Source organism: Aethalodelphis obliquidens, unplaced genomic scaffold (genome assembly GCF_003676395.1).
Source record: "Aethalodelphis obliquidens isolate GAN/ISIS:26980383/991018 unplaced genomic scaffold, ASM367639v1 scaffold44, whole genome shotgun sequence".
NCBI classification, from domain to species: domain Eukaryota; kingdom Metazoa; phylum Chordata; class Mammalia; order Artiodactyla; family Delphinidae; genus Aethalodelphis; species Aethalodelphis obliquidens.
In genome coordinates, this window is record NW_020837988.1 from 13,954,541 (window position 1) to 13,981,439 (window position 26,899).

Below are 26,899 nucleotides of genomic sequence, written 5' to 3' on the forward strand. Positions count from 1 at the left end.
TGAAACTTAAAGTTGCATTAGGTTGTCATCTTTTTGAATGTGTATATATGTATTGGATCTTGGATTTGCCCATTTACTTCTTTTTTGGGGACACTGATTTTCTGTAGAAGATAGAAGTTGGCAAAGGATTTCAGTCCTGAACTTTTTCTCAAATTGAAATGCTAGCAGATTAAGGAATCCAGCCTTATCCAAGGTCAATTCCGGCTTTTAAAACCCAGACTGTTTTCCTGCTGCCCTTTGGCAGCTTATATGGACTCACTAGTACCCTCCTCTCCCTCGACCCTGTGGTTTACATACCAGTTTTATCCTGAGATTCTGGAGACTAATACGTGCACCCACAGTGGTCTGACCCTCATTTGCTTCCTTTGCAGGTGCTGCAGGCCCACGACTCTTTACCATACACCAGATTGATGCCTGCACTAACAACCTGCCAAAAGCCCACACTTGGTAAGTTATTTCTGTAGCTTTTTTCCCTCATTCCATGTATGTAGCTGTTAGTTCCAAACAGATTTGACATTTCGTTTGTTGTTCTTATTACTAAATGGACCCTTAAAAGAGTTGCTTATCATTCCTTTTAAGTGAATTAAGATTATCCAGAAATTGATAGGAAAACCCGAAAGCAATAATCTCTACTTGAGAGAAATATAACCTTTTTCTTGTCATTTTCTATGTGACACAAAGAGTAATGTGGCTGTATTAGGGTAAACGAATTAGTATACACTTGCTAGGTCAGTTCAGTTGACCTGTTTTGAATGAACTGTGTAAAATCTGATTTGCTTAATTACAGCTTCAATCGAATAGACATTCCGCCCTATGAAAGCTATGAAAAGTTATATGAAAAGCTGCTAACAGCCATTGAAGAAACATGTGGATTTGCTGTGGAATGACAACTTCAAGGATTTACCCAGGACTCTATTTATACCCTGACTGACAGCCTCCTTTCAGCAGTTTCAAGGAACGCTGACATACAGGAAAATGCACCCCCCTTTTTAAAAAAAATTTTAGGATACTGTGAGGGGAAAGGACAATTCTGAAATTCCTTTTCAAGGAAAAAAAGGTCTTTATGCTTTGCCATGAGGCCACATTCAGCTGCTATTTAAAATTAATATCTTGAACCTAAAGAATGCTGACTTTTCCTACATTTCCAGAGTTAGGCAGTATTCTACACTTAAAGACTACTACTATTTTTATAAAAGGTAATCTATTCAAATCGCTTCACAGATTTCAACTCTATCAAACATCAAGACAACTTCAGCAGTCGGTACAAGTCACATTTCATTTTGGTTGAATACATGATTTTGAACAGCTCCTGTACTTGCTCTTTGTAAAAAAAATAAAATAAAATTATTTTGAATTATTCTAACTTTGTAAACAATTGGCTATAAAAGAATCTTTAAAAAGTTAAGCCATTTACATGTTTAATTACATTTTTCTATAGCAAAGCATTATATTTTAAAAGCATTATATGTTTCAACCTAGCCTGAGTCTCTTTTTATATTTTTCAAGCATGAATTCCATGGAATACAGCTGTATAATTTTGGTTGTCAAATTCTTAATGCAACCATTTAGTCTGAACTTAGTAGCTTATTTGCTACAATAAGATGCATTCAGGGGCTCCCTGTTTTTAAGAGACTTTAAAAAAATCTTAATTTTTTATCTTGAATGAATATGATCGGGTATTTTGCATTTACTTTGCATCTTAAATGGAAATACTGCATTTTTATAGCTACTCAGATCATGTGGATGGGATCGGATTTTCATTCTTTTATTGGGTCAGCTTATCTTTGATATATATATATACTATTTCTGTAAACCAAAGTCTCCTGTGACAAGTGCACCTAACTTATATTACGTTTTAATTATGGTAAGTTTCTATCAAGTAAACCATCCTGAATCTCTGTTTAGCTGCTCATATTTTAATCAGATAAAATTACGAAAAGGAAAAATTTTGCTCTAAAGATTATTTAGCAAGCTTAGAAAACCCTGCTTTTACCTAAAATGAAGTGGGGTGGTGGGGCAGGGATGTGATTACTAACAAGCGATTCTGACTCTATCGCAGACAGTACTTTTCGTCTGAATAGTGATTTTGGAGGTAAGGGAATCCCAGTTCGCTTGGTGTTGAAGATCAGCATTTGATTTTGAAATATCCATATTTAGCTTTCAAGGTGTGTGGCATGTTGCATGACCCAGAAGGCAACCACAGTTCTGGAGTGAGAGATTGGAAAAATCTGAAATCATGGGTGGATTTTTAAATTCAAATATCAGAAATCTGCACTTTTTTTTTTTTTTTTTTACATTGTTGTGAAATCAAGAATAGCAATTTTGATGAGATAGCTTTGTTTAAATTTTGCAGCTTAATTATCAAGTGAATAAGCCCCTTGTGTTCTTTCGTTTGATGGATTGGTTTTCAGTCTGTGTTCTTGGAGCCAAGGGGCTCCTCAGAGGTGCCTCAGAAGTAATGGTTAAGAGAGGAGGGACAAAGAGAGAGGGAGAAGAAACATAGCTGGTACTTGAGCAGGGGCCTCCAACTCCCCACCCCTCTTTACCCAGAGCAGCTCCGATTTTTCTCTTTTATATACATTGGAATTCCACGTAAGCTTTCATGGGGGCTAGGAGGGGTGGGGGGATGGGTAGAATAAAAGAGGTGGAAAATTTGCTGCTTAAAAAAAGTTGAGAACTACTCCTGTCGTTTCTAAGTATTTAAATTTATTTCATTCAGCCAAATTTGACAGCCATACAAGCTGGTTACAGTCATAACTGTGTAGTGGCGATGTGCTTATGCTGACCTTTTTCTTCCCACTGTTTTCCTACTGCATTCTTAGTAGTACCGAAGAACATCTTAAAACATACTGTTTGATCATCAGTAGTTTTCAGCTTTCACGATAGTACCTTATTGGTTGCAGGTCCATCTCTCTCATATATGAAAGCACTAGCGCAGTGTAACTGTGCCTGTTATAATCTTTCAGTAATAGTAAGTACATGATGAACACTTTAGAGAAATCATAACTGACGGATGCAGTACTAATGAAATGCTACTCTCATACTAATGTACAATACAGAGCAGGCAAATACCATCGCTTTTTGAGTGCCTTCTTAATTTTATAATAATGACTTAATAGAGCTTTAAAAGAAATAAATTACCCTCCCTTACAGTCTGTGGTATCACCAACATAATTTATAAGAACAGGATGATTTAGATTTCATTTTCAAAGTTATGTTACCTGATCACTTCCAAATAGGTGCTAAGCAAACAAAACGTGCCAATGTATCATTGAACCTTGGACTTGCACCTCATGTGTAATGTGAATATTTATTTCCACATGTCCCTCTCAGCTGGGTTTTTTCTAATCCTTCCTCTAGTTTTATTTCAGATTTGTGATATCATGTTTCCATACATTGCCTTTCTATCATGAATACTTATGAACAATGGTTACTTTGTAGAGCTCATATGCAATACAGAGGTGAGTTTTGTTTCTGAGGGTCTTACTTCTTTGGTGTAAAGAGTTTTTAAATAGTGCTGTGTATAGTGTACATTTTGTTTTGCACATAGTTTGTTGCCCTGAATGGGTTTTGTTTTTACCAAGTCTTTTATTTTTTCCTTGTAATTACACTCCAGAGCACAAGTTTCCTTTCTTTTAAATACAAGGTAATTTGCTTTATTTTACAACACTAAGTCTGCTTGAACTTCTGGTGCATCGAGCTGATTGCATTGATGGGAGTTAAGAGATTGTTCCAGACACCTTTACAGTTTGATAGAGCAGCTCCTTCTGCTTCTGTCTTTAGCCTGCAGCACAGTCAATGGGTGCCATTTGTAGTATTTAATGTACTTACATTAGGATGATGATTGTACCAAATGCTGAGTTGTTTTGTTTCTAGATGTAATTAGTTCACTTAATGTAATATTCTTCCTTCTCTCAAACTGACTTTAAAAACAAAGTTTTATCATTTTCATTGTATTTATTACAGAGTGTTTTAGCTTTGATATTCTTTGTATTTTCACTCAGTTGTTACATGAGCTTTATCAATAACATCTGTATAAATGGTTTTTAAGAATTAACTATGTATGTGCCCATGCCGAAGTTGAGCAATAAAATGAATGCTGTTTGCACTGTCACAGCATCAAAGTTTTTAAAGAATATTGAGTTTATAATGAATTGTTTTGAAGAAATTTGGGTCTATGAAGAGTGACAGCATACGAGCCATAAAATGTGAAGTTTAAGATTCATGGGCCTTCCTTTGTCAAAGTTGATGCCTTTGTCACATGGTAGAGCCTCAGAGGGCTCAGGACCCCCTTTCTGTCTCCAGGTTGAGCAGGGAAGGTGCTTGTTTTCTCCTGCCATGGCATATCCTTAGGTTGGCAGTGGCTCTTGGTGGGCAATGGCCTGTAACAACTGTCACAGGCTCTGGAGGGCAGAGCTATGACTGGGGCCTCATTTGCTACCTTGGTGTTGAGCAGTAGAATCCTCAAAATGAAATGCAGAAGTCAGTTATATTTTTCCAAGAAGCCATGACTTCTTGGGTCATGATTCACAATTCTATAAATATAGTGGATTAAAGTCCAGCTAAATATGTGGGTGGAAAAAGAACTGGATACGATGTTTTTTCATCAAGAATAGTCCATGTAAGTCTCTCCACAGCATAGGCCATACAGAAAGGAATGTCTGGGAGATGCAGTGGAAGCAGTGGTGTATTAAAGTTCCAAAAGTAGGCATGGGGTCCATTTTTTACATCCTTTTGCAATGTAGTTTTTTGCTTTGCCTCCCATTGCCAGTTTACAATTGGTTGTGATCTAAAATTTATAAATTTTTAGTACATTAAAGATTTAGTATTATCACCTATAAATTACCCAAAAGTTTGAGCAATATGTGACATTTTTCTGCTCTGTGGTGACCTGAAAGATTTGTCCTTTCATTATAATGAAGGTTAACCTTTGCACCCACTGCATTTATTTGTACTTTATATCCCAAGTGCTTATTGTAGTATATGCATAGCAGAACTGAGGTAATTATACAGAAAAAGGGTTAAATCTCTATGTTAACATTCTTAGAAAACTAGACAGATCAGATTTTTTAAAGTTATATTTCATTAAAAGGTATGTGCCCTAAATGTGACTTGTTCTTTGTCCACTCAGCAAATATCTGCTGTGCTCCTACTATGTGTCCGGCTCTGTACTAGCTTTAGGGATTAGCTTTGGATGGTTGTTAAAAAACTGAACTTCCAAACTAGTGCTTCTAGCGTATCTCGGTAGACGCTGAAGTGCAAACTGAGGTACTCAGAACTCAGTTTGTGTACAGCAAAGAAGTTGGTCATGACGGGAGCACAGGATTAAATACCTCACCTAAGCAAGGCTTCACATCCCAGACTTGGTTTTTAAAACAGCTGGTTTGTTCCCCCATCCCCCTTTCCCCATGACATCTCAGATCCTAGCATACCTTTTGTGGATATTTGGGCTGGTTTGATCCAGGTTATCAAAATAGTCTGAGCTGTAAACCCCACTTCTCTCTTACAGTGTTTTGTAAGCAAAGGAGGTGGAGAGGCAACTGTAGCAGCCTGTGGGGTGGGTAAGCGATCCATCCAAGATTTTCCTCCTGCTGACTTAAGTGTTTATGAAGTCTTTTGATTTTCAGCCCAGGAAAGTAAAGATGGAGAGCACATCACACTCAACCTTTGAGACCACTCACTCCTCCCAAAGACGATGCTGGCATGGCAAGAAGGTGGAGAACCATCGACACCAGAAGGACAAAGTTTTGCTTTTTAACTGAGGTACGACTGACATACCACATTATATAAATTCCAGGTATACACGATAATGATTTGATATTTGTGAAATGATCACAATTAGTCTAACATCCATCACCACACAGTCATAAAATTGTCTTTTCCTTGTGATGAGAACTTCTAAGATCTGTCTTAGCAACTTTCAAATACGCAGTACAGTGTTAGCTATACTCACCATGCTGTACATTACATCCCTATGACCTATTTTATAATTGAAAGTTTATACCTTTTGGCCTCCCTTCACCCATTTTGCCCATTCCCCATCTCTGACAACCACCAGTCTGTTCTCTGTATCTATGAGCTTGGTTTTGGGGCGTGGGAGGGTTTGTTTTTGTTGTTTTAAATTCCACATATAAGTGAGATCATATGGTGTTTGTCTTATTTTACTTAGCATAATGCCCTCAAGGTCAATTGTGTTGCAAATGACAAGATTTCCTTTTTTTTAAAAAAAATAGCTGAATATTTCATTGTGTGTACATACACATTTTCTTTATCCATTCATTCATCCGTGGACTTTTAGGTTGTTTCTGTATCTTGGCTATTGTATATAATGCTTCAGTGAACATGGGGGTGCAGACAGCTTTTCCAGTCAGTGTTTCATTTTCTTCAGATAAATACCCAGAAGTGAAATTGCTGAGTCATATGTTAGGTCTGTTTAATTTCTTGAGGAATCTCCACAGTGGCTGCACCAATTTATATTCCCACCAGCAGTGCACCAGGGTTCCCTTTTCTCTACATATTTGTCAACACTTCTTTTTGGTAACAGCCAGCCAAACAGTTATGAGATGATCTCTCATTGGGATTTTGATATGTGGTTTTGTTTTGCATTTCCCTCATGATTAGTGTTGTTGAGCACCTTTTCATGTACCTGTTGACCCTCAGTATATCTTCTTTGGAAAAACATCTATTCGGTTCCTCTGCCCATTTTATAATTAGATTGTTTTGCTGTTCAGTTGTATATGTGCTTTATGTATTTTGGATATGAATCCCTTATCAGATGTCTGATTTGCAAATATTTCCCCCCATTCAGTGGTTGCCTTTTCATTTTGTTGATGGTTTGCTTTGCTGTGCAGAAGCTTTTCGGTTTGATGTAGTCCCACTTGTTGATTTTTGCTTTTGGTGTGGAATCCAAAGAGAATCATTGCCAGGACTGATGTCAGTGAGCTTACCACCTTTTTTCTTCTAGGAGTTTTATGGTTCCAGGTCTTAAAGTCTTAATCCATTCTGAGTTAATTATTTGTGTACGGTTAAGACAGTGGTCCAGCATCATTCTTTTGCATATGGCTGTTCAGTTTTCCCAACAGTATTTATTAAGAGTCTGTCCTTTCCCTGTTGTATATTCTTGGCTCACTTGTCATTAATTGATTATATATTCGTGGGTTTATTTTGGGCTCTCTGTTCTGTCCCATTAATTTGGGTCCTTTTGCCAATACCATGCTGTTTTGAGTACTATAGCTTTGTAATATAGTTTGAAACCAGGGAGCCTCATCCCTCCAGCTTTGTTCTTCAGGGAGCAAAGTTTTAAACGCAGTTCAAATTTAATGTCTTTTTTAAGAAACTGGTCACATCAGTCAAATTCTGGGTAATGGTTCAAATGGCTTGAAATGCCAGATAAAACATGTTTTCAGCATGTCTGGATTTGGGATCTAATAGATTACTCTATAAGATGCAGCTTAAACCCCAATTTTGGATTCCTTCTTTATACCATTTCTCTTAATGACATCATCTTCTGTCTGCCCTGCCTGTCTCTTTCTCCCATTGCAGACTCCCCCTAACCATTTTTCAATGTGATGCCTCTTTCCATTGCGAATAAATTTCCCCTACACCCTTAGTTCCCTCACTAAAGGCTCTATTCTCCTGCCTTACCTCAACACAGGTTCTCTTTTCCTTCTTACATTTTATAGGACAGGCAGGTAATTTCTCCAGTGCCCCACCTGATATAGTAATGCATATATACAACTAGACATACATAGTTTAAAAAAAACACATAGTTCTCATTACAAGTTAAAAAAAAATCTGTGTGAGGTAACAGATGTTAACTAAACTTGAATCATTTCATGTACACTTATCAAATCATTGATATATAAAACTGTAAGTTTATATATTATATCATTAAAACTGGGGGAGGGTGACTCTTCATCACCCTTTCCCCTCATCCCTAGTCTTGCTTTCCAGAAGCTACTATTCCTAAACTTTCTGTCAGCTCTTCTGGTATTTCCGCATTTCTAAATGATATGGTTAATAGCGTACTTCATTAATTTTAGAATCTGTTTTTTTTGGGGGGTGGGGTGGGGGATATTTAAAGATTTAGTTCTCACACCAACCACCTCATTCTGTAACACCTCCACCCCCACTCTATACAGTTATAGTTAAGTTATAGTTCTAAATAACTTTTCAAATGCATGACTATGATGTGCTTTTCCTGGCTTCTTCTGGGCAAACTGGATTCACACACAATCCTCTCTCCACTGGTACTTGGCTAGCAACACCCCTCCACTTGCTGAGTTAGTTACCACTTCATTTGTTTTCTATTTTTCAAAAATGCATTGGCATCTTTTATTTTTGTTTCCTCTCCTATGAAGAATGACCTTTGCTTGGCAGTCCCATCCCTTTCCTGGTAAATTCCCTCACTTTTTCTTCTTTTTGGTTAGTCCCAGTTAATTAGTTTGGTAAAGAGCTAGCAGAAGAGTCCTCCTAAAACATTAAAAAAAAAATAAGTGTAATGATGCTTTTATAACAAATTCAAATAGTATATTAAGCAGAGTGAAAGTTTATATAATCTACCAAAGTCACAACTACTATTACATTTGGGGACTGTTCTTCCAGACCTTTTCTACATTGTGTTGATTATACTGCATTATAACCACACAAGGCCAGCTAGAAGTCCAGTGCGCTATCCATTGTGCCACAGAGCCAGTTATACTGCATTATATATATGATACCCATTCATACCATAGCTTTTTAAAGACTTGCTCATTTTACCCAAGGATATACTGTATTTTTTTTTTAATTTATTTTTGGCTGCGTTGGGTCTTCGATGCTGCACGTGGGCTTTCTCTAGTTGCGGCGAGCAGGGGCTACTCTTTGTTGCAGTGCACGGGCTTCTCATTGCAGTGGCTTCTCTTGTGGTGGACCATGGGCTCTAGGTGCACTGGCTTCAGTAGTTGTGGTTCGTGGGCTCTAGAGTGCAGGCTCAGTAGTTGCAGCATACGGGCTTAGTTGCTCTGCAGCACGTGGGATCTTCCGGGATCTTCCTGGACCAGGGATCGAACCCGTGTACCCTGCACTGGCAGGCGGATTCTTAACCACTGTGCCACCAGGGAAGTCCCTAGTGTGTATATCTTTCTATCTAGAAGTTCTTTATCATTTTTCTCTAACATTTTTAGAACTTATGTTCTAGCTCTTGTGCATTTCCCCCATCCTGTCCATTCACCTGCACTGATTGACTTGTCACTATATATATATTGCAGCTATCTGCATGTCTTTCCTTCATGATGCTCCAAATTTGGCCATCTTCCAAGTCTTTAACTCAGGAAGCCCCTGCCTGCCTACAGGCCCTACATTGTCAGCTGCCATTCCAAAAGGGCAGCACTTGGGACCACAGCACTGGATACAGCTGCCTACTCTTTTCTGCAGGATAATCAGATCCCACCCCATCATGCCTCCTGGCCTCTATTATTTTTCATATATGTTATTCCTATATGCCCTAATGGGAGCCTCTCTTCTCCATTCCAATCCTTTTCTGGTGCCCTCTGCCATTCTCTGGCTTTGATCAGTAACTCCCCATATGCTCAATTGCTCTGAAGTCTCCCTCCAGCTCCTGGCCTTCACTGAAGCCCTCCTCTCCAGGAAGGACACCACCCTTGAGTGGGTTTTTCTTCTTCCTCATCTGCCCCCATACTAGAAATAGGGTGTACTCTTGCCCACTTCAAGTCCATTATGCCGCCTTCCCACCTGCAATCACTAGTGCTCTTTTGAGCACCAAGGGCCTTTTATACCTGTCACCCCTCCCAACTGATTGATAGAAGCCATAATGCATAAATTCTCATCTTCTAGCCTCCATGTGAAAAAGCTACACACACTTAACCATCCTATCTTTAAGGTTTAACCCTAAGTCCCACCTCTAATGACAAGCCCACACTTCAGCTCTTTTCTGATTTAGAGATCTTTTTTTGGGGTCCTCAAGTGCTATTTTTTTTTTTTTACTGTTTTTGTTCACCTACAGCAATAGGCTTCAGAAGCTGGCTGCTCAGTTGCTTTTGTGCACCTCTTTTAAAGTTTTAGGTCATAAATTCAAAGCAATAAACTTTAAGAAAATTTTTATTTTCAAAGTTATTTCATAAAAAGTATTAGTACATAGATAAGTTATTTAGAAATGATTCTTCTGGGTTAGATTGTTTACCAGGGCAGAGCTAGAATTGAGCCAGTAAAGTCCACACCTAGGAAGTCTGGCCTCATAGGAAGGGATTTTTACTGTACTGAAAGGAAGCCAGATGAAGCCGAGATTTGAAGCGCTCAGCTTCCAATTCCCGGAAGAAAGCATCATCGTCGTTCTGTGTTATCATGTACTGCAGCTGTTGAATTTCCTTCTCCATCTTAGATCTCAGTTCCCTCTTCACCTTATACAACATCTAAAAGAGAATTCATGTCATCCTGCTATTCACAACATTGATCCAGGCCCTCATGTATTTTTATTCCCTCTCCACCTTCCTGCTCATCAAGCTTCTGCAGTAATTTTAATAATTTCTCAGCAGCTCTTACAGAGACCTGAACAGGTAAAGTTAAAATCACAGAATACATGTTTTAAATCGTAGATCGATCTTATTAGTATCCTCTCCATTCCCCTTAAAAAGTGTAGTACAGTTGTTTTCCATTTCTTAAAAATGTAAATAAATGATTTCTATCTTGTTAATGATTACCTGGGCCTGGGATTTCTCTCTGGCTTTGAGCTCTTGACGTTCCTGTGATATGGCTTCTGCCAGGAATGAAAACTGTTTACAGGGAAGAGAAAAAAACCTTATATTTGTCTGTAGTCTAAATGTAACAATTCTTATGTTCATAGGCTTAAAATCTTATTTTAATGGAAATAGGGCAATATTCTGTACTGTGGTCAAGCACTAGCTTATTTTACCTTAAATTTCAGTCAGTCCAACCTGTATAGTGACAAGTTCCACATTAATATGTGGAGGCTTACTTGTTCAGCAGACTAAGCTGATGTCTGACACCGGGCAGTCAGGATTAAGCACATCAGAATGTAAACTAGTAGCGGTGAACCCACCTGGTCTTTATAGTAGTTCTCCATTGAGTCCAGTTCATTTTGGTGCTGTCTCTTTTGTTCATCTCGCTTTTCTTTGGCATAGTTTCTTAGGTCTCGTAATCTTTGCTTTTGAATCTGTAAACCTTCTTCAAACAGTTTCTTAAATATCTGCCAGTTATTTAGTCAGAAAGATAGTTACGGTGAATTTTCATGTAGGAATAAAATTCTGCCCAACTAGAGGTATGTAAAAAATCTATGTGAACTACAATCAGTATAAAGTAACAGCTTTATTGAGATATAATTCACATACTATAAAATTCACCCTTGTAAGATGTATAAATCAGTAGATTTTACTATATTCAGAGTTGTGCAACCATCACCGCTAACTGCAGAACATTTTCTTCACTCCAAAAAGAAACCCCATGACCATTAGCAGCCACTCCCCCTCCCCCTCTCCCTAGCAATCACTACTCCACTTTCTATGCCTACAGATTTACCTATTCTGGACATTTCACATAAATGGTATCATATAGTATGTGGCCTTTTGTATCTCGCTTCTTTCACTTAGCATAGTTTTTCAAGGTTCATCTATATTATAGCAGGAATCACTATGAAATTCTTTTTTTCATTGCCACATAATACTCTACTGTATGGATATATCACACTTTATCAATTCACCAACTGATAGACGTTGTTTCCTCTTCTTGGCTGTTATAAATAGTGCTGCTGTGAACATCTGTGTATAGTTACCTAGGAGTAGAAGTGCTGAATCATACGTTTAACCTTTTGAAGAACTGCCAGACTGTATTCCAAAGTGGTTGCACCATCTTATAACCCCACCAGCCCTGCATGTGTGTTCCAACTTCTCTACATCCTTGCCAGCACTTTTTTATTTTAGCCATCTTAGTGGGTGAGAGTTTATCTCATTGTGGGTCTGATTTGTATTTCTTAAATGACTAATGGTATTCAGCATCTTTTCCTGTATCCCAAAGATTCTTAACTACTTTCAGAAAAGAACTCTCAAGCAGTCATGTATATAGGAAAAGAACCCTAGAGTAGAAAGAAACACTGCATATACACAGCTGAGGGCCACGTGGTTATCATCTAACTAGGCCACAGGTACACAAACTGTTCAAAGGATTCGGATATGCTCACTTGTCCTCCACTGACTGATCAAGAATTCTTACTAAAGTACAGTCATGCATTCATCAGCCGGCAGCATTGCCTTAGTGTCAAATTACTTAACCTCTCAAAGCCTTAGTAGTATCCTCTAGAAATGAGGATAATAGTATGACCCACTTCAGAGTACTGAGTCCTGTTAAGTATAATTACCTTAATGTTTTACTCTAGAGATGAAATTTATTGCTAGTTTGGAATCCCAAGCTTGATGAGGATGAGATAGCAAATACCTTGTGGAAAGATCTCACAGCATATCTGTCCTACATTATTTTCCTGGTTTTGAGTGGAATCCGAGGTCATCTAATCACACCTTAAATTCCTGTCTCTTACAACATGCTCCCAAACCCCTAAAGCAGGTGTCCTGCAGAAGTACCGACACTTGGGACATCAGAGGGAATTAAGACCTCACATTAAGATAAGGACAGTAGAGAAATACAGATAAAGAGGCACATGAAAAGATGCTCAACTTCACTAATTATTAGAGAAATGCAAATCAAAACTACAATGAGGTATCACCTCACACCAGTCAGAATGGCCATCATTAAAAAGTCTACAAATAAATGCTGGAGAGGGTGTGGTGAATAAGGGAACCCTCCTACACTGTTGGTGGGAATGTAAGTTGGTGCACCCACTATGGAAAACAGTATGGAGGTTCCTCAGAAAAACTGAAATCAGAATTATCATATCCAGCAATTGCACTCCCAGGCATATATCCGGACAAAACTAATTTGAAAAGATACATGAACCCCCTGTGTTCACTGCAGCACTATTCACAATAGCCAAGACATGGACACAACCTAAATGTCCATCAACAGATGAATGGATGAAGATGTGGTATTTATGTACAATGGAATATTACTGAGCCATAAAAAAGAACAAAATAATGCCATTTGCAGCGACATGGATGCAATTAGTGATTATCATACTAAGTGAAGTCAGAAAGACAAATACCGTAAGATACCACTTATCTGTGGAATCTAAAATATGACACAAATGAATCTATCTACCAAACAGAAACAGACTCACAGACATAGAGAACAGACTGGTGGCTGCCAAGGGAGAGAGCGTTGAGGGGAGGGGGTTGGGGGAAGGATGGAGTGGGACATTGGGGTTAGCAGATGCAAGCTTCTATATATAGGATGGATAAACAACAAGGTCCTACTGTATAGCACAGAGAACTATATTCAGTATCCTACGATAAACCATAATGGAAAAGGATATATAAAAAATGTGTATATATATGTATAATATATACATGTATATATGTATAATATATATATTATATTCATATATATATGAATCACTGCTATATAGCAGTAATTAACACAACATTGTAAACCAACAACAATTAAAAAAAAAAGATGGGCAGTAGAGACAGAGTAGACTGGGATGCACTATGGGGGTAATAAAATGAGGTGTGGGCCAAGTCTGAACTCTAGCCAGCATTTTGGACTTGCATTTGGATTTTGGATTCACACTGGGACAAGAGTCACAAAGAAGGTGGTCCTAAAAGGTAACAGACAAAATTTACCTTCTTAACTGGATTGGACAGAAAAGCAATATTTACCATTTCTTCCCGGGTCCTCATTCTCATCATTTTTGAATGCAACTGAACTCTATAATCATCATAATATTTTCGGGCACGAACAGTCTGCTGCCGATTTTCTTTTATCTTTGATTGGGTCAACTTCTGCCTGTGAATGCGGTCCTTGAAGTCTTGCTAAGAAAGGGAAGGGGAAAAAGAGGTAAGGACATGAGGAAGACAGACTCCAGTGTTCTCATCTGTCCCACTCCCCAACACGATGTCTTCAGGCAGTAAGCCGCGTATGGAGGGCCAGTAGCCTGCTAGCTGGGCATAGAGTGTGAAAGCCTGTCCGTCCCCAGAAATCCTTTAGTCTTTAGTAGGTTCATCACCTTAGTCAGAAGAGCTGCCCCACAGTCCCATGGTTAGGACTCCACGCTCCCACTGCAGGGGGTGCGGGTTCAATCCCTGGTCAGGGAACTAAGATCCCATATGCTGCGCAGCCAAAAAAAACAAACAAAAAAACACACAGAAGAGCTGCCCCAATAAGCCCCCAAGGCTGCAGAGAGCAGCAACAATCCTCATGGACTGAGAGTCTCATCTCCCCATTTCACCAGGGAGTCATCTAAGCCATACCCAGATGCCTGCTTAAAAGAAGTAGAAAACTGGCACCCTCAAAGATGTTCAAGCAGAGCTTGAGTTAACAGAAGTATCTATATCAAAACTAAGGAACTTAGGTGATATCTTAGCAAAGTAGTGAGGGTGAAATGAAGTCATGTACACAAAGCCTTCAACTAGGTGTCCAGACACTTGTTTTCTTTTCCCCGCACCAGAGTCTCACATGCAGTTCCTGATGGCTTCCCCTTCTTTCTCTGAAACTGCTTAGAATTATAGTTCTCATTGCTTATCTCTATACTCAAGTTTCTTCCTCTGGCTTATTGTCTTTGATCTCTGTCCTCCCCCTTCATGATACTCAGAGGATAATGTTGTACTGTGTACGATTCTCAGTCCAAATTATAATGGAGGCATAGACAACCTCAGCTTTCTATTTGGGACCTGAGAAAGAAAGGAGAGGACAAAAAACACTAAGTTATAACCACCTGGTACCTCGAAGAGGCTTGGAGGTAGAGACAAACCTGGATTAAAATCTCAACCTTGCCCTTGCTGATTATGGTGGGACCCAGGGCAAGTTAACATCTCAAAGCTTCAGGTTTTCCATTTCATAGAAAACGTTTCTATTATGTTACTATAAAGACTAAATGAAACTGTGTATATAAAGTATCTAGCACCTTACCCTCTCATCAATTTTGGTTAAAGACCTAAATGCTTACACAGGTAAGTGTAAGAGGTTTGAGTCAGTGGGGATATTGCCCAGCTGGTACAAATAAAAGTAATTAATATAACTTACCAGTCTCTTGTTATGTTCATATTCTTTCTTGATAAGCACAGTAAGGAGATCGTGCCTTCTCAAGGCTTCTTCTATCTTTAAGTGGGATACAAGGAAACGAGGTTAATAATTCTATTCACTAGATTATCAAGGATAAGCTCTGCCCCTTTTTGGTTTATACTCCTATGCTTAATTGACAGTTATCTTACTTCATCCTGGAGTTTCTTCTTTGATCGATTTTCTCTATATGCATCTTTTTTGAGCTGTTCAACCTGTGCAATTTGCTGTTTCCACATTTTGCTTAGTGTTTGACCAGAAACATAGAGAAATGGAAACTGCTCCAGCATCAGGGGCAGGAGACTGTGCTCATTCACTTTCACTGCAAGGTGAAAAAAAAAAGATGCTCTTAATCTGAGAAACTCACTGACAGGTTTTAAGAAGAAATCTCATCCCACCTTCCTGCGAGATCAAAGCTTATCTAAGTTATGTGGTTCTGAGCTTGAAAAGAACAATTCTAAAAGTGTGTTATTACTTTTGCACTCCTCCTCTGATTGGGATAGCCAATTACTAGTAAGGATGAAAATAACCTCAACATTTCTGACTGATGACATGCTGGTTTTGTGAAGTCCATCCTAACTGCTCAGCTGATTCAGTGCCTGGGGTGGATGCTGTGTGTGTGGTCAAACTGCCTCCCAGGAGGGCTGAGGAGTGTTAGTCTCTGTCTGATGGGATGTAGTTAGAAGGCCAGTGGTCTTTGAAACTGTACCCTGGCACCAACTGTCAATGTAACAGGAGCTGGACAGGCCCTCTGCTTGCTTTGGAGCACCCCTTTGGTTCTACCAACTTCCCAGAAACAAAAGACAACCAGCATGAGTGAGCAGAGTGAAGCTAAAGCAGGAACAGCTGGTCATAGCCATCACATTCCTTTGGTGCCAATATATTGGTATATATTTAAGAGTTTTAGAGAGGGCTTCCCTGCTGGCACAGTGGTTGAGAGTCCGCCTGCTGATGCAGGGGACACGGGTTCGTGCCCCGGTCTGGGAGGATCCCACACGCTGCGAAGTGGCTGGGCCCGTGAGTCATGGCCACTGAGCCTGCACGTCCAGAGCCTGTGCTCCACAACGGGAGAGGCCACAGCAGTGAGAGGCCCGCGTACCGCAAAAAAAAAAAAAAAAGTGTTCTAGAGAAATGCCTCATTAAGAGTTTTATCTCTCTTTACAGAAATCTAGCATATGGCAGTGAGAGAAGAGGGAACTTTCTCCAGCTGACTGGTAGATGCTGGTTCTCAGTGCTGTGTCCTTGGCATGTAGCACACACTTTCAAAGGATGCCAGTTTTCCATAAAGTACAATTTTGTGGTTCTTACTTGGAACTGCTTTATTTGGCTTTGGCAAGCCACCTCTTGGACCTGGAGTTGTGGTTTTTCTAGAGTAAATCTTCCAGGGCTGACTATGTTTTGGAGTTCCTTTATGAACAGTTTCTCTGTATATTTTTTCCTTAGGAGCAGATATAAAACAGAATAGAAATGAGAAGTCTAATAACTTTCATACATCATCTTAAATATTACATAGGGACAAAAACAGCTAACATAATCCCCAGCCAAACCACTTTACTTCAAATTTCTACAGTCTAGGGATTTCCCTGGTGGCACAGTGGTTAAGAATCTGCCTGCCAACGCAGGGGACACAGGTTCGAGCCCCGGTCCGGGAAGATCCCACATGCCGCAGAGCAACTAAGCCCGTGCGCCACAACTACTGAGCCTGTGCTGTAGAGCTGTGAGCCACAACTACTGAGCCCGTGTGCCACAACTACTGAAGCCCATGCACCTACAGCCTGTGCTCCACAACAAGAGAAGTCCCACACCACAATGAAGACCCAACACAGCCAAAAATAAATTAATTAATTAAAAAAAATTTCTACAGTCTGGTTATTTACCTACTCTAAGTTAAATGCCTCTTTAGTTTCTGGCATCCTTTGGAATTTGAAAAAGCACTAAATCTTTTTCAAGTTTCATAGTTGCCATAGCCCCACACCCTAAATACAACTACTAATGATGTTCTGATGTACTTGCTTCTTTTGACAACCTTTTAAACTTAGATTAAAAAAGTTCTTAAACGATGTTTAGTTTTAACCACACTGTATGCTATATTCTGTTTCGTTTATGAACATTTTAGCATAAGCATTTTCTCCATGCTTTCATTTAGCTTCTGTAACTATTCTTTTGAAAGGCAACGAAACTTATGCTTTGGGTGTCTTCCAGCCAGGCATGGAGCAACTGGGATTTCCTGTCTTCTTTTACTCTCCCTCTTTAACTTGTCAGCCTAGACTATCTTTTAAAGCCTTGGTGAACTGATAAGCAATAGAAGCCCTTAAAAACTGATGGAAGTTTTAGGCAGGAAGGAAAAATACTAGTTTTGGGTACCATGTCTTGCCACATTTTAGCAACTTGCCTACCTATGAATAAAAGAAAATCCCACATCATGAAATGAAATTCTGCTTTTTTCTAAGGGGCTAATAATGATTAAGGCCCTGTTGATTTTTTTCCTTTTAAGAAGATCATCTCTGTACTTTCCACTGATCTGATCAAATGGCATTTATTACAGTAGAGACTTTTACCCACTGTTTCCTCCTTGTCATTTATTCCTAGAGGTCCAATATTCTCTTGAACTTTATTTCTTCTTAGTTCCTTTTCAAATGCTTCAGTTATTGCCTACAGGGGAAAAGGCCATATGATATTATAGTTATTAAAAACATACAAATGAAAATGAAGGAAAAAAATCAATCTAATATTCTGCCATTCCATTCACTTTTTAAAGTTCCTTTCAGGCTATATATATTATTAAATATACATTATTTAACAGATATGTAATTGGGACATAAAACACAACTTTACATATTTTTTGTGTTCTCACAGTTCCTGTAACTATTTTGATACACACTTGAGTGGAAGTTACATGTTTGAGTGGAAGTTACATGTTATTTTAAGACATCTAAATTAGTTTGTTTTCACCATTATAAAACATACTGTAGCAAACAACTTAAGTGTTCTAAATTTATGCTACATTTCAAAATCCCTATTCCACAGTAGAAAGTCTTCCTTAGTAATCATACATTCTCCTGTTGAACCCTAACAGGAGGGGTCTCATTCCTGTTTGGGCATTTTCATCCTATCTGTAATTCAAATAGCCGGTCACATTTAATCCACCTCAAATTCTCTTCATTTCTAAAGCTCTCTCTGAAAATGCCTGTCTACACGGATATACTTTCTTAACCCACCAGAGTACTGACTAAGCTATATCTAATAAGGTTAGTTTTTTTAGAGTTTCATGAGTACAAGTTTTATGTTCCCTAATGGGGGACGTAAAAGCTATGTCACATAATTTTGTCATCCACTCAGCTCAAGAATATTAAATGCATTTTAAGCCTTTAGTCAACAGCATGTTCACTGTAGCATCTGGCTAAGGGTAAAAGGTAATGCCTGCTGCCCAATGGCGGTCAAGTGATGGGATATACCTTTGCTTGAAATCGGCGGATATCTGTTACTTTTGGCTTTCGCTGCCTTTTTCTCTCCATATGGAACTGTTTGTTTTTGTTAATTGGAGATGGAGAAAGTGAATGAGATCTGGAGGGTGGCTTTCTATGCATGGCAAGTCCTACAACACAAGAGAGACGTGTACCATCAATTTCTGACAGTCAGAAATGTTAAGTGGGCACCAAACAGTTGACTGTTACCAAATCCAAAGAGACTATGGATGTGCTAAATGTACTCTCTCCTATAACTAATTTCTGTTTGTTTATATGTTTAATCACACCAAGCAAATGGACTAATGCACATAATGTGTACTCAAAATGTCTCAAAGAAGTACTAAGGTTCTATATTCAATTTTGGGTTGAAAATGGTGCAACATGTGGAATGCCTGCTGCACACTCATGGTGGTGGAGGAGAAAAAGCCATCTGAGCTGTATGTCTGCTATCCTTTTACCTATCTAGGTCCTGAGGAGGGGGCTGTAAGTACATATACACATCCTTATAAAGCAGAATGCTTATACGCAAAGGTTACTGTAGCTTAGCAGTTTTAAGCAGTCCTGTTCTTCCCTACGTAGCCATCTAGCCCTCCTAATTCCATACTGCCTAAGAGATCTAACGAATTACTTCCCTCCACAAACCTTTTTATGTTCCACCGTTTATAAATATGCTCAGGAATCTGCTAATTGTGAGGAGGGGGACTCCATGCCTTTTTGGAAAAGCAAATAATTCAATATAGCTCTAAGGTCAAGGAAATTTATTTGATACCCTTCTAAATAAATTTTCCCAGAAAATTAAAATGTCCGTGAGCTTTTTTCTCTTCACTCTCTTTTAATTCAAATCTTTCAAATTAATTTAAAACTTAAAGATGTTAAGTTAACCTGACTTGCACAATCTATTTTAAATGATGTTTTAATAACACTTTTATTATGTCCACAATGTATTCTTCTTTAGAAACTGAAGAGCCAATAAAAATGACGTTTTAACTTATAATGTGTTTTTAAGATGGGATACAATGTACATGTCAGGAAAACATGTAGGCTACTGGATGATGGTTCCTAGAGATTACCTGAGTCAAATTTAAGGGAAGACAGATGAAATAATCAAGAGAACGAAAAAGTACTCTTGGAGTAAACAAAACAAAACAAAACAAAACTGAAAAGTTAAGGAAATTTTGGATGAGAAATGGATTGCTTCTAGAGAAACAAGGGATGACCAAAGTCGATAGAAGTGAATGGAAAACGTGCAAAGTTTTAGTTGGTGGAAGACAGAATAATTATTTGAACAAGCAGTAGGAAACATCTGCAAGGATGTGGCAAACCAGAAACTGTCATGCATTGCTGATATGAGTACAAACTGGTGCAATCACTTTGGAGGGGAATTTGGCAATGGTGGAAAAGTGTAAACTCCTCAGTCTAGCAATTCTAGTAGATATAGATCCTAGAGAAACTTCTGCACATATTTACAGGTTGTTCATTGCAGAACTGTTTGCAGTTATGAAATCTGAAAACAATCTATATGTCCTGCAATGGTGGGGGGGACATATATATAAATAAAAATACATACTCATACAAATGGGGTACACTGTATGAACTCAGTTATGCAGTAGTTAAAATGAAGAACTGGAAGTATCAACATAGATTTTTTAAAACAATGTTAATAGAAAAAAAGTTGCAGAATAATATATATCTGTATATTAAAAAAACATAAAACAATAGTATATTTAGACAAGTAACAATGCTATTAAAGTATAAAGACAGGGATGAGACGGTCCAGTTCAAGATGGCAAAATAGAGGCTCCTGAACTCACCTCCTCCCACAGACACTGAAACCTACACTAAATATGGAATAATTCCCTCTGAAAGGAATCCAGACACTAGCTGAGTGACATGAGAAAAAACCCACATCAAAAAGCGTTGTGGCACAGCTTAATCTACTAGGAGCCATTAAGAATGAAGAAAATGGTTTGGACAAACACAAAGATTTGAGAGCCAACCAAGAGCTAGGGATGGGCTGAATGATAAGAGTCATCTCCTATGCAAGACTACTCCTTCGAGACTGGGAGAGTGGCTGTTTTATCTAATGCACAGAAACCAACACAGTCAGGAAAACAAAGAAACAGAAGAATATGTTCCAAACAAAAGAACAAGATAAAACTCAACAAACAGATTTTGATGAAATGGATAAAGGATTTACTTGATAAAGAGTTCAAAATAATGGGCATAAAGATGCTCACTGAGGTCAGGAGAACAATGAGAATTTCAACAAAGTGAGAATTTTAACGAAGAGAAAATATAAGAAAGTACCAAACATAAAAAAATATTTTTAAAAAATAAAAAAATATTTTAAGTACCAAACAAATCACAGAGCTAAAGAATACAATAATGGAGGTTGAGAGTCCGCCTGCCAATGCAGGGGACACAGGTTCGAGACCTGGTCCCAGAGGATCCCACATGCCATGGAACAGCTAGGCCTGTGCACCACAGCTGCTGGGCCTGCGCTCTGGAGCCCATGTGCCTGGAGCCTGTGCTCTGCAGTGGGAGAAGCCACCGCAGTGAGAAGCCCACGCACCGCAATGAAGCATAGCCCTTGCTCACCACAACTAGAGAAAACCTGCGCGCAGCAACAAAGACCCAACGCAGCCAAAAATAAGTAAATAAATTAAAAAACCAAAAATGAATACAATAATGGAGTTCAACAGCAGACTAGCATCAGCCAACTTAGGGCAATGGAATTCATCCAAACAGAAGAGCAAAAAGAAAAAACAATGAGAAAAAGTGAAGACTTAAAGGACTCCATCAAGTGGACCAATATTCACATTATAGGGATCCCAGAAGGAGAAGGGAGAAAGTGGCAGAAAGCTTATACAAAGAAATAATGGCTGAAAACTCCCCTAATCTGGGGAAAGAAACAAGACATTCAGATCCAAGAAGCCCAGAAACTTTAAAATAAGATAAATCCAAAGAGACCCACACTGAGACATATTATAATTAAACTTGTCAAATTTAATTTGAGAGACTCTTAAAAGCAGTAAAAGAAAAGCAACTTGTTACGTACAAGGAAACACCTATAAGACTATCAGTAGATTTTTCATCAGAAACTTTGCAGGCCAGAAGAGAACAGCTAAATATATTCAATCTGCTGAAAGAAAAACTGCAACCAAAAATACTCTACCCAGCAAAGCTGTCCTTCAGAATTGAAGGAGAGATAAAGAGCTTTCCAGATAAGCAAAAGCTGAATGAATAAGGAGTTCATCAACATTAGTACAGCCTTACAAAAAATTTTAAAGGGACTTTTTTTTTTTGGCTGCACTGCACCGTGCGGCTTGTGGGTTCTCAGTTCCCCAAGCAGGGATTGAACCCAGGCCATGGCAGTGAAAGTCTGGAATCCTAAACACTAGGCCATTCTGTTAAAGGGACTTTTTCAAGTTGCAATAAAAGGGTGCTAATTAGTAACAAGAAAACATATAGAAATGTATAAATCTCATTGGTAAAGATAAGTAATTATTTAAATTCAGAATACTCTAATGTTATGATGGTGGTAAGTCATATACCAAATCTGGTATGAAGACTGACAAACAAAAATAGTAAAAATAACTATAACTATAATAATTTGTTAATGGATACACAAGGAAAAAGAATGTAAAATGTGGCATCAAAAACATAAAATGAAGGGAAAGTAAAAATGTAGAACTTTAATATGTGTTTCAACTTATCATCTTAAAATATGCTGTTATAAATATGTTTTATATAAGCCTTATGGTAACCACAAAGCAGAAACTTAGATACACAAAACAAAGAGAAAAATCTAAGCTACTATTAGGGAAAATCCTCAAGTCACAAAGGAAGACAGCAAGAAAAGAAGAAAGGAACAAAGGAATTACAAAGCAGCCAGAAAACAATTAACAAAATGACATTTAGACCATATCAATCAGTAAATAATTACTTGAAATGTAAATGGACTAAATTCTCCAATCAAAACACACTGAGTAGCTGAATGGATTAAAAATTTAAAAAGACCCAACTATGTTGCCTACAAGAGACTTCATCTTTAAGAACACACACGGACTAACAGTGAAGGGGTGGGAAAAGATATTCCATACAAATGGAAACCTAAAGAAAGCTGGTGTAGTAGCTATACTTCTAACAGACAAAATAGACTTTAAGACAAAAACTATAATGAGAGACAAATAAGATCATTATACAATAATAAAAGGGTCAATTCATAAAGAGAATATAATTTTATGTAAGTTTTTTGCACCTAACATAGGAGTATCTAAATATATAAAGCAAATATTAACAGACCCAAAGGGAGAAATAATAATACAGAAATAGTAGGGGACTTAGATTCCCCACTTTCAGCAGTGGATAGATCAACCAGACAGATCAATATGGAAATACTGGACTTAAATTACATGTTAGTCCAGATAACTTAACAGACATTTACAGAAAACTCTTATGCCAAAGCAGGAGAATAACCATTCTTCTCCAACGCACATGAAACATTCTCTGGGATAGATCATATGTTAGGCCACAAAACAAGTCTTTGAAAATTCTAAATGACTGAAATCGCATCAAGCATCTTTTCTGACCATGATAGTATGAAACTAGAAATCAATTACAAGAAGAAAATGGGAAATTCACAAAAACATGGAGATTAAGCAATATCATACTAGCCAACCAGTGGGTCAAAGAAATCAAAAGAGAAATTTTTAAAATCTTAAGAAAAATGAAAATGGAAATACAATATACCAAAACTTATGGGATGCAGCAAAAACAGTTGTAAGAGGAAGTTCATAACAATAAATGCATACATTAAAAAACAAAGATATGACACCTAAAGTCAAGCACCAAAATAAACAGGTGGAACTATATCAAAGTAAAATTCTGCACCACAAAAGAAACGATCAAAGAAATGAAAAAAACCACCTACAGAATGGAAAAAAAAATTGCAAATCAGATCTCTGGTAAGGGGTTACTATATAAAATATAAAGAATGCTTACAACTCAATAGCAAAAAACCAAATAATTCAATTTAAAAATGGATAAAAGACCTGAAGAGACATTTTTCCAAAGAAGATATACAAATGGCCAACAGGTACATGACAAGGTGCTCAACAGCACTAATCATTAGGGAAATGTAAATGAAAACTACAATGAGATGTCATCTCACGCCTGTTAGAATGGCTATCATCAAAAAGAAGTAACAAGTGTTGGCAAGGATGTGGAGTAAAGGAAACCACTGTGCACTGCTGGTGGGATTATAAATTGGTACAGCCATTATGGAAAACAGTATGGAAGGTCTCAAATAATTGAAAATAGAATTACCATATGATCCATCAATTTAATCTCTGGGAATATATACAAGGGAAACAAAAACACTATGTTGAAGAGGTATCTGTTTCCCCATGTTCAAAGCAGCATTATTTACAATAACCTAGACATGGAACAATAGTAAATGTCCACTGACAGATGAATGGATAAAGATGATGTGGTATATACATACAATGAAATGTTATTCAGTCATAAGAAGGAAGGAAATTCCACCATTTGTGACAACATGGATGGACCTTGATTCCATTTTGCTAAGTAAAATAAGTCAGACAGAAAGACAAATACTGTATGAAATCACCTGTATGTGTAACTGAAAAAAAAAAAAAAAAACCAAACTCACTTAAATGTGGAAATCTTAAATTAAAAAAAAAAAGCCAAACTCATATAAAAAGAGATCAGATTTGTGGTTACTAGAGGCACGGGGTAAAGGGTGGGGGAACTGGTCAAAAGGTACAAACTTCCAGTTGTAAAATAAGTACTAGGGATGTAATGCACAGCATGATTACTATAGTTAACCCTGCTGTGATGGTGTATTTGAAAGTTAAGAGAGTAGATACTAAGAGTTCTCATCACAAGTGAAATATTTTTTTTTTTGTATCTACATGAGGTAACGGATGTTCTCCCACAGGAGTGAAAGTTCTGAACCCCATGACAGGCTCCCGAGCCTGGGGGTTTGGCAACAGGAGGAGGAGCTCTCAGAGAATCTGGCTTTGAAGGCCAGTGGGGTTTGATCACAGGAATCCCACAGGACTGGGGAAAACAGAAACTCCACCCTTGGAGGGTGCACACAAGGTCTTGCGTGCACCAGGACCCAAGAAAAAAAGCAGTGATCTCATAAGAGACTGGGCCAGACCTATCTGCTAGTATTGGAGGGTCTCCTGTGGAGGCAGGGGGTGGCTGTGGTTCACTTCAGGGACAAAGACACAGGTGGCGGTACTTCTGGGAAGTACTCATCAGCATGACCCCTCCCAGAGGCTGCCATTTTCTTACCAGGACCTGGCCCTACCCAACAGCCTGTGAGCTGGCTGTGTGCTGGGATGTCTCAGGCCAAATGGCCCACAGGGCAGGAACACAGCCCCACCCACCAGCAGGCAGGCTGCTTAGAGTCTTCCTGAGCACACAGCTGCCCAGTTAACACACCCCTTGATACAGCCCAGCCCACCAGAGGGACAAGACACAGCTCTACCCACCAGTGGGCAGGAACCAGTCCCTCCCACCAGGAAGCCTGCACAAGCCTCTTAGACAGCCTCATCCACCAGGGGGCAGACAGCAAAAGCAAGAAAAGCCTCTACCCTGCAGCCTGCAGAATGGAAACCTCAATCACAGAAAAGTTAAACAAAATGAGGCAGCAGAAGAATATGTCCCAGATGAAGGAACAAGATAAAACCCAAGAACAATTATGTGAAGTGGAGATAGGCAATCTATGCAAAAAAGAATTCAGAGTAATGATAGTAAAGATGATCTAAGATCTCAGAAAAAGAATAGAAACACAGATCGAGAAGATACAAAAAATGTTTAACAAAGACCTAGAACAGGGGCTTCCCTGGTGGCGCAGTGGTTGAGAGTCCGCCTGCCGATGCAGGGGACACGGGTTCGTGCCCTGGTCCGGGAGGATCCCACATGCCGTGGAGCGGCTGGGCCCATGAGCTGTGGCCGCTGAGCCTGCGCGAGCCTGTACTCCGCAACGGGAGAGGCCACAGCAGTGAGCGGCCCGCGTACCGCAAAACAAAACAAAACAAAAAGCAAACAAACAAACAAAAAAGACCTAGAACTAAAGAACAGAGATAAATACAATAACTGAAATGAAAAACACACTAGAAAGAATCAATTGCAGAATAACGAATAACTGAGCTGGAGGACAGAATGGTGGAAATCACTGCCAAGGAACAGAATAAAGAAAAAAGAATGAAAAGAGATGAGGACAGTCTAAGAGACATCTGGGGCATTAAATGCACCAACATTCACATTATACGAGTCCCAGAAGAAGAGAGAAGGAAAGGACCTGAGAAAATACTGTAACAGATAACAGATGAAAACTTCCCTAACACAGGAAAGGAAACAGTCACCCAAGTCCAGGAAGCGCAGAGAGTCCCAGGCAGGATAAACCCAAGGAGGAACACGATGAGACACACAGTAATCAAACTGACAAAAATTAAAGACAAAGAAAAAATACTAAAAGCAACAAGTAACATACAAGGGAATTCCCATAAGGTTATCAGCTGATCTCTCAGCAGAATCTCTGCAGGCCATAAGGGAGTGGCATGATATATTTAAAGTGATGGGGAAAAAGTCAAGATGGTGGTGTGGGAAGACATGGAATTAGCATCTCCCCACAACTAGGGTGCCTGCCGGCTGCTGGTGAGAGACTCTGACCCCCAAGGAGACGGGAGGAACCCCAGAGTGAACCAGTAGGATGTATGGGAACCGAGGGGGGAGGAGAACTGGAGGCCAAGATTGGCGCCCCTGAGGCTGGGGAGATCAGGAGAGGCAGGTGGGAGGGACTCTCTGGGAAGAGCGGGAGAGGAGCAGAGGGTGATCGCCTGGCCCACTCGGGCCGGGGAGCTTGCTGAGCTGCCAAGCCAGTTCTCCCTGCTCCAAAGCCCCATCCAGGCTGCGTAGGTCCTGGAGGCATAGGAGGGAGGCCAGGGAGATCAGGAGTGGCAGGCGGGAGGGGCTATCCAGGAGTGGGAAAGGAGCGGAGCGCGATTGCCCTGCCAACTGGGGCCCAGGGAGCCTGCTAAGCTCCCAGGCTGGCCCCCTGCGATCCAAAGCCCCCTCCTCCAGGCCATGTGGGTCCTTGGGGACATAGGAAGGAGGCCGGGGAAATCAGGAGAGGCAGGTTGGAGGGGGCCTCCAGGAGGAGCAGGAGAGGAGCAGAGGGCAATTGCCCTGCCCACTAGGGCAGAGGGAGCCTGTTG

General features: G+C 39.2%; 2 protein-coding genes across 8 annotated transcripts in view; one reads left to right on the forward strand and one right to left on the reverse strand.

Moving 5' to 3' along the window:
• The window catches only part of SMURF2 (SMAD specific E3 ubiquitin protein ligase 2), a 112,576-nt gene extending 108,462 nt beyond the window's left edge, over positions 1-4,114 (forward strand). For both annotated transcript variants that reach the window (XM_027081171.1, XM_027081172.1), the window contains 2 exons: positions 372-447; positions 788-4,114. In XM_027081171.1, the coding sequence (XP_026936972.1) occupies positions 372-447; positions 788-887 (176 nt within the window). In that variant the 3' untranslated portion in view covers positions 888-4,114. The remainder of the gene's footprint in view (positions 1-371; positions 448-787) is intronic.
• A 5,966-nt stretch (positions 4,115-10,080) lies between these two features.
• CEP95 (centrosomal protein 95) overlaps positions 10,081-26,899 on the reverse strand; it is a 59,392-nt gene continuing 42,573 nt past the window's right edge. For all 6 annotated transcript variants that reach the window (XM_027081175.1, XM_027081174.1, XM_027081173.1 and 3 more), the window contains 9 exons: positions 18,636-18,775; positions 17,743-17,832; positions 16,489-16,618; positions 15,333-15,502; positions 15,145-15,219; positions 13,782-13,934; positions 11,057-11,203; positions 10,698-10,769; positions 10,081-10,409 (listed from right to left, as the gene is read on the reverse strand). In XM_027081175.1, coding sequence (XP_026936976.1) covers positions 10,233-10,409; positions 10,698-10,769; positions 11,057-11,203; positions 13,782-13,934; positions 15,145-15,219; positions 15,333-15,502; positions 16,489-16,618; positions 17,743-17,832; positions 18,636-18,775 — 1,154 coding nt within the window. In that variant the 3' untranslated portion in view covers positions 10,081-10,232. The remainder of the gene's footprint in view (positions 10,410-10,697; positions 10,770-11,056; positions 11,204-13,781; positions 13,935-15,144; positions 15,220-15,332; positions 15,503-16,488; positions 16,619-17,742; positions 17,833-18,635; positions 18,776-26,899) is intronic.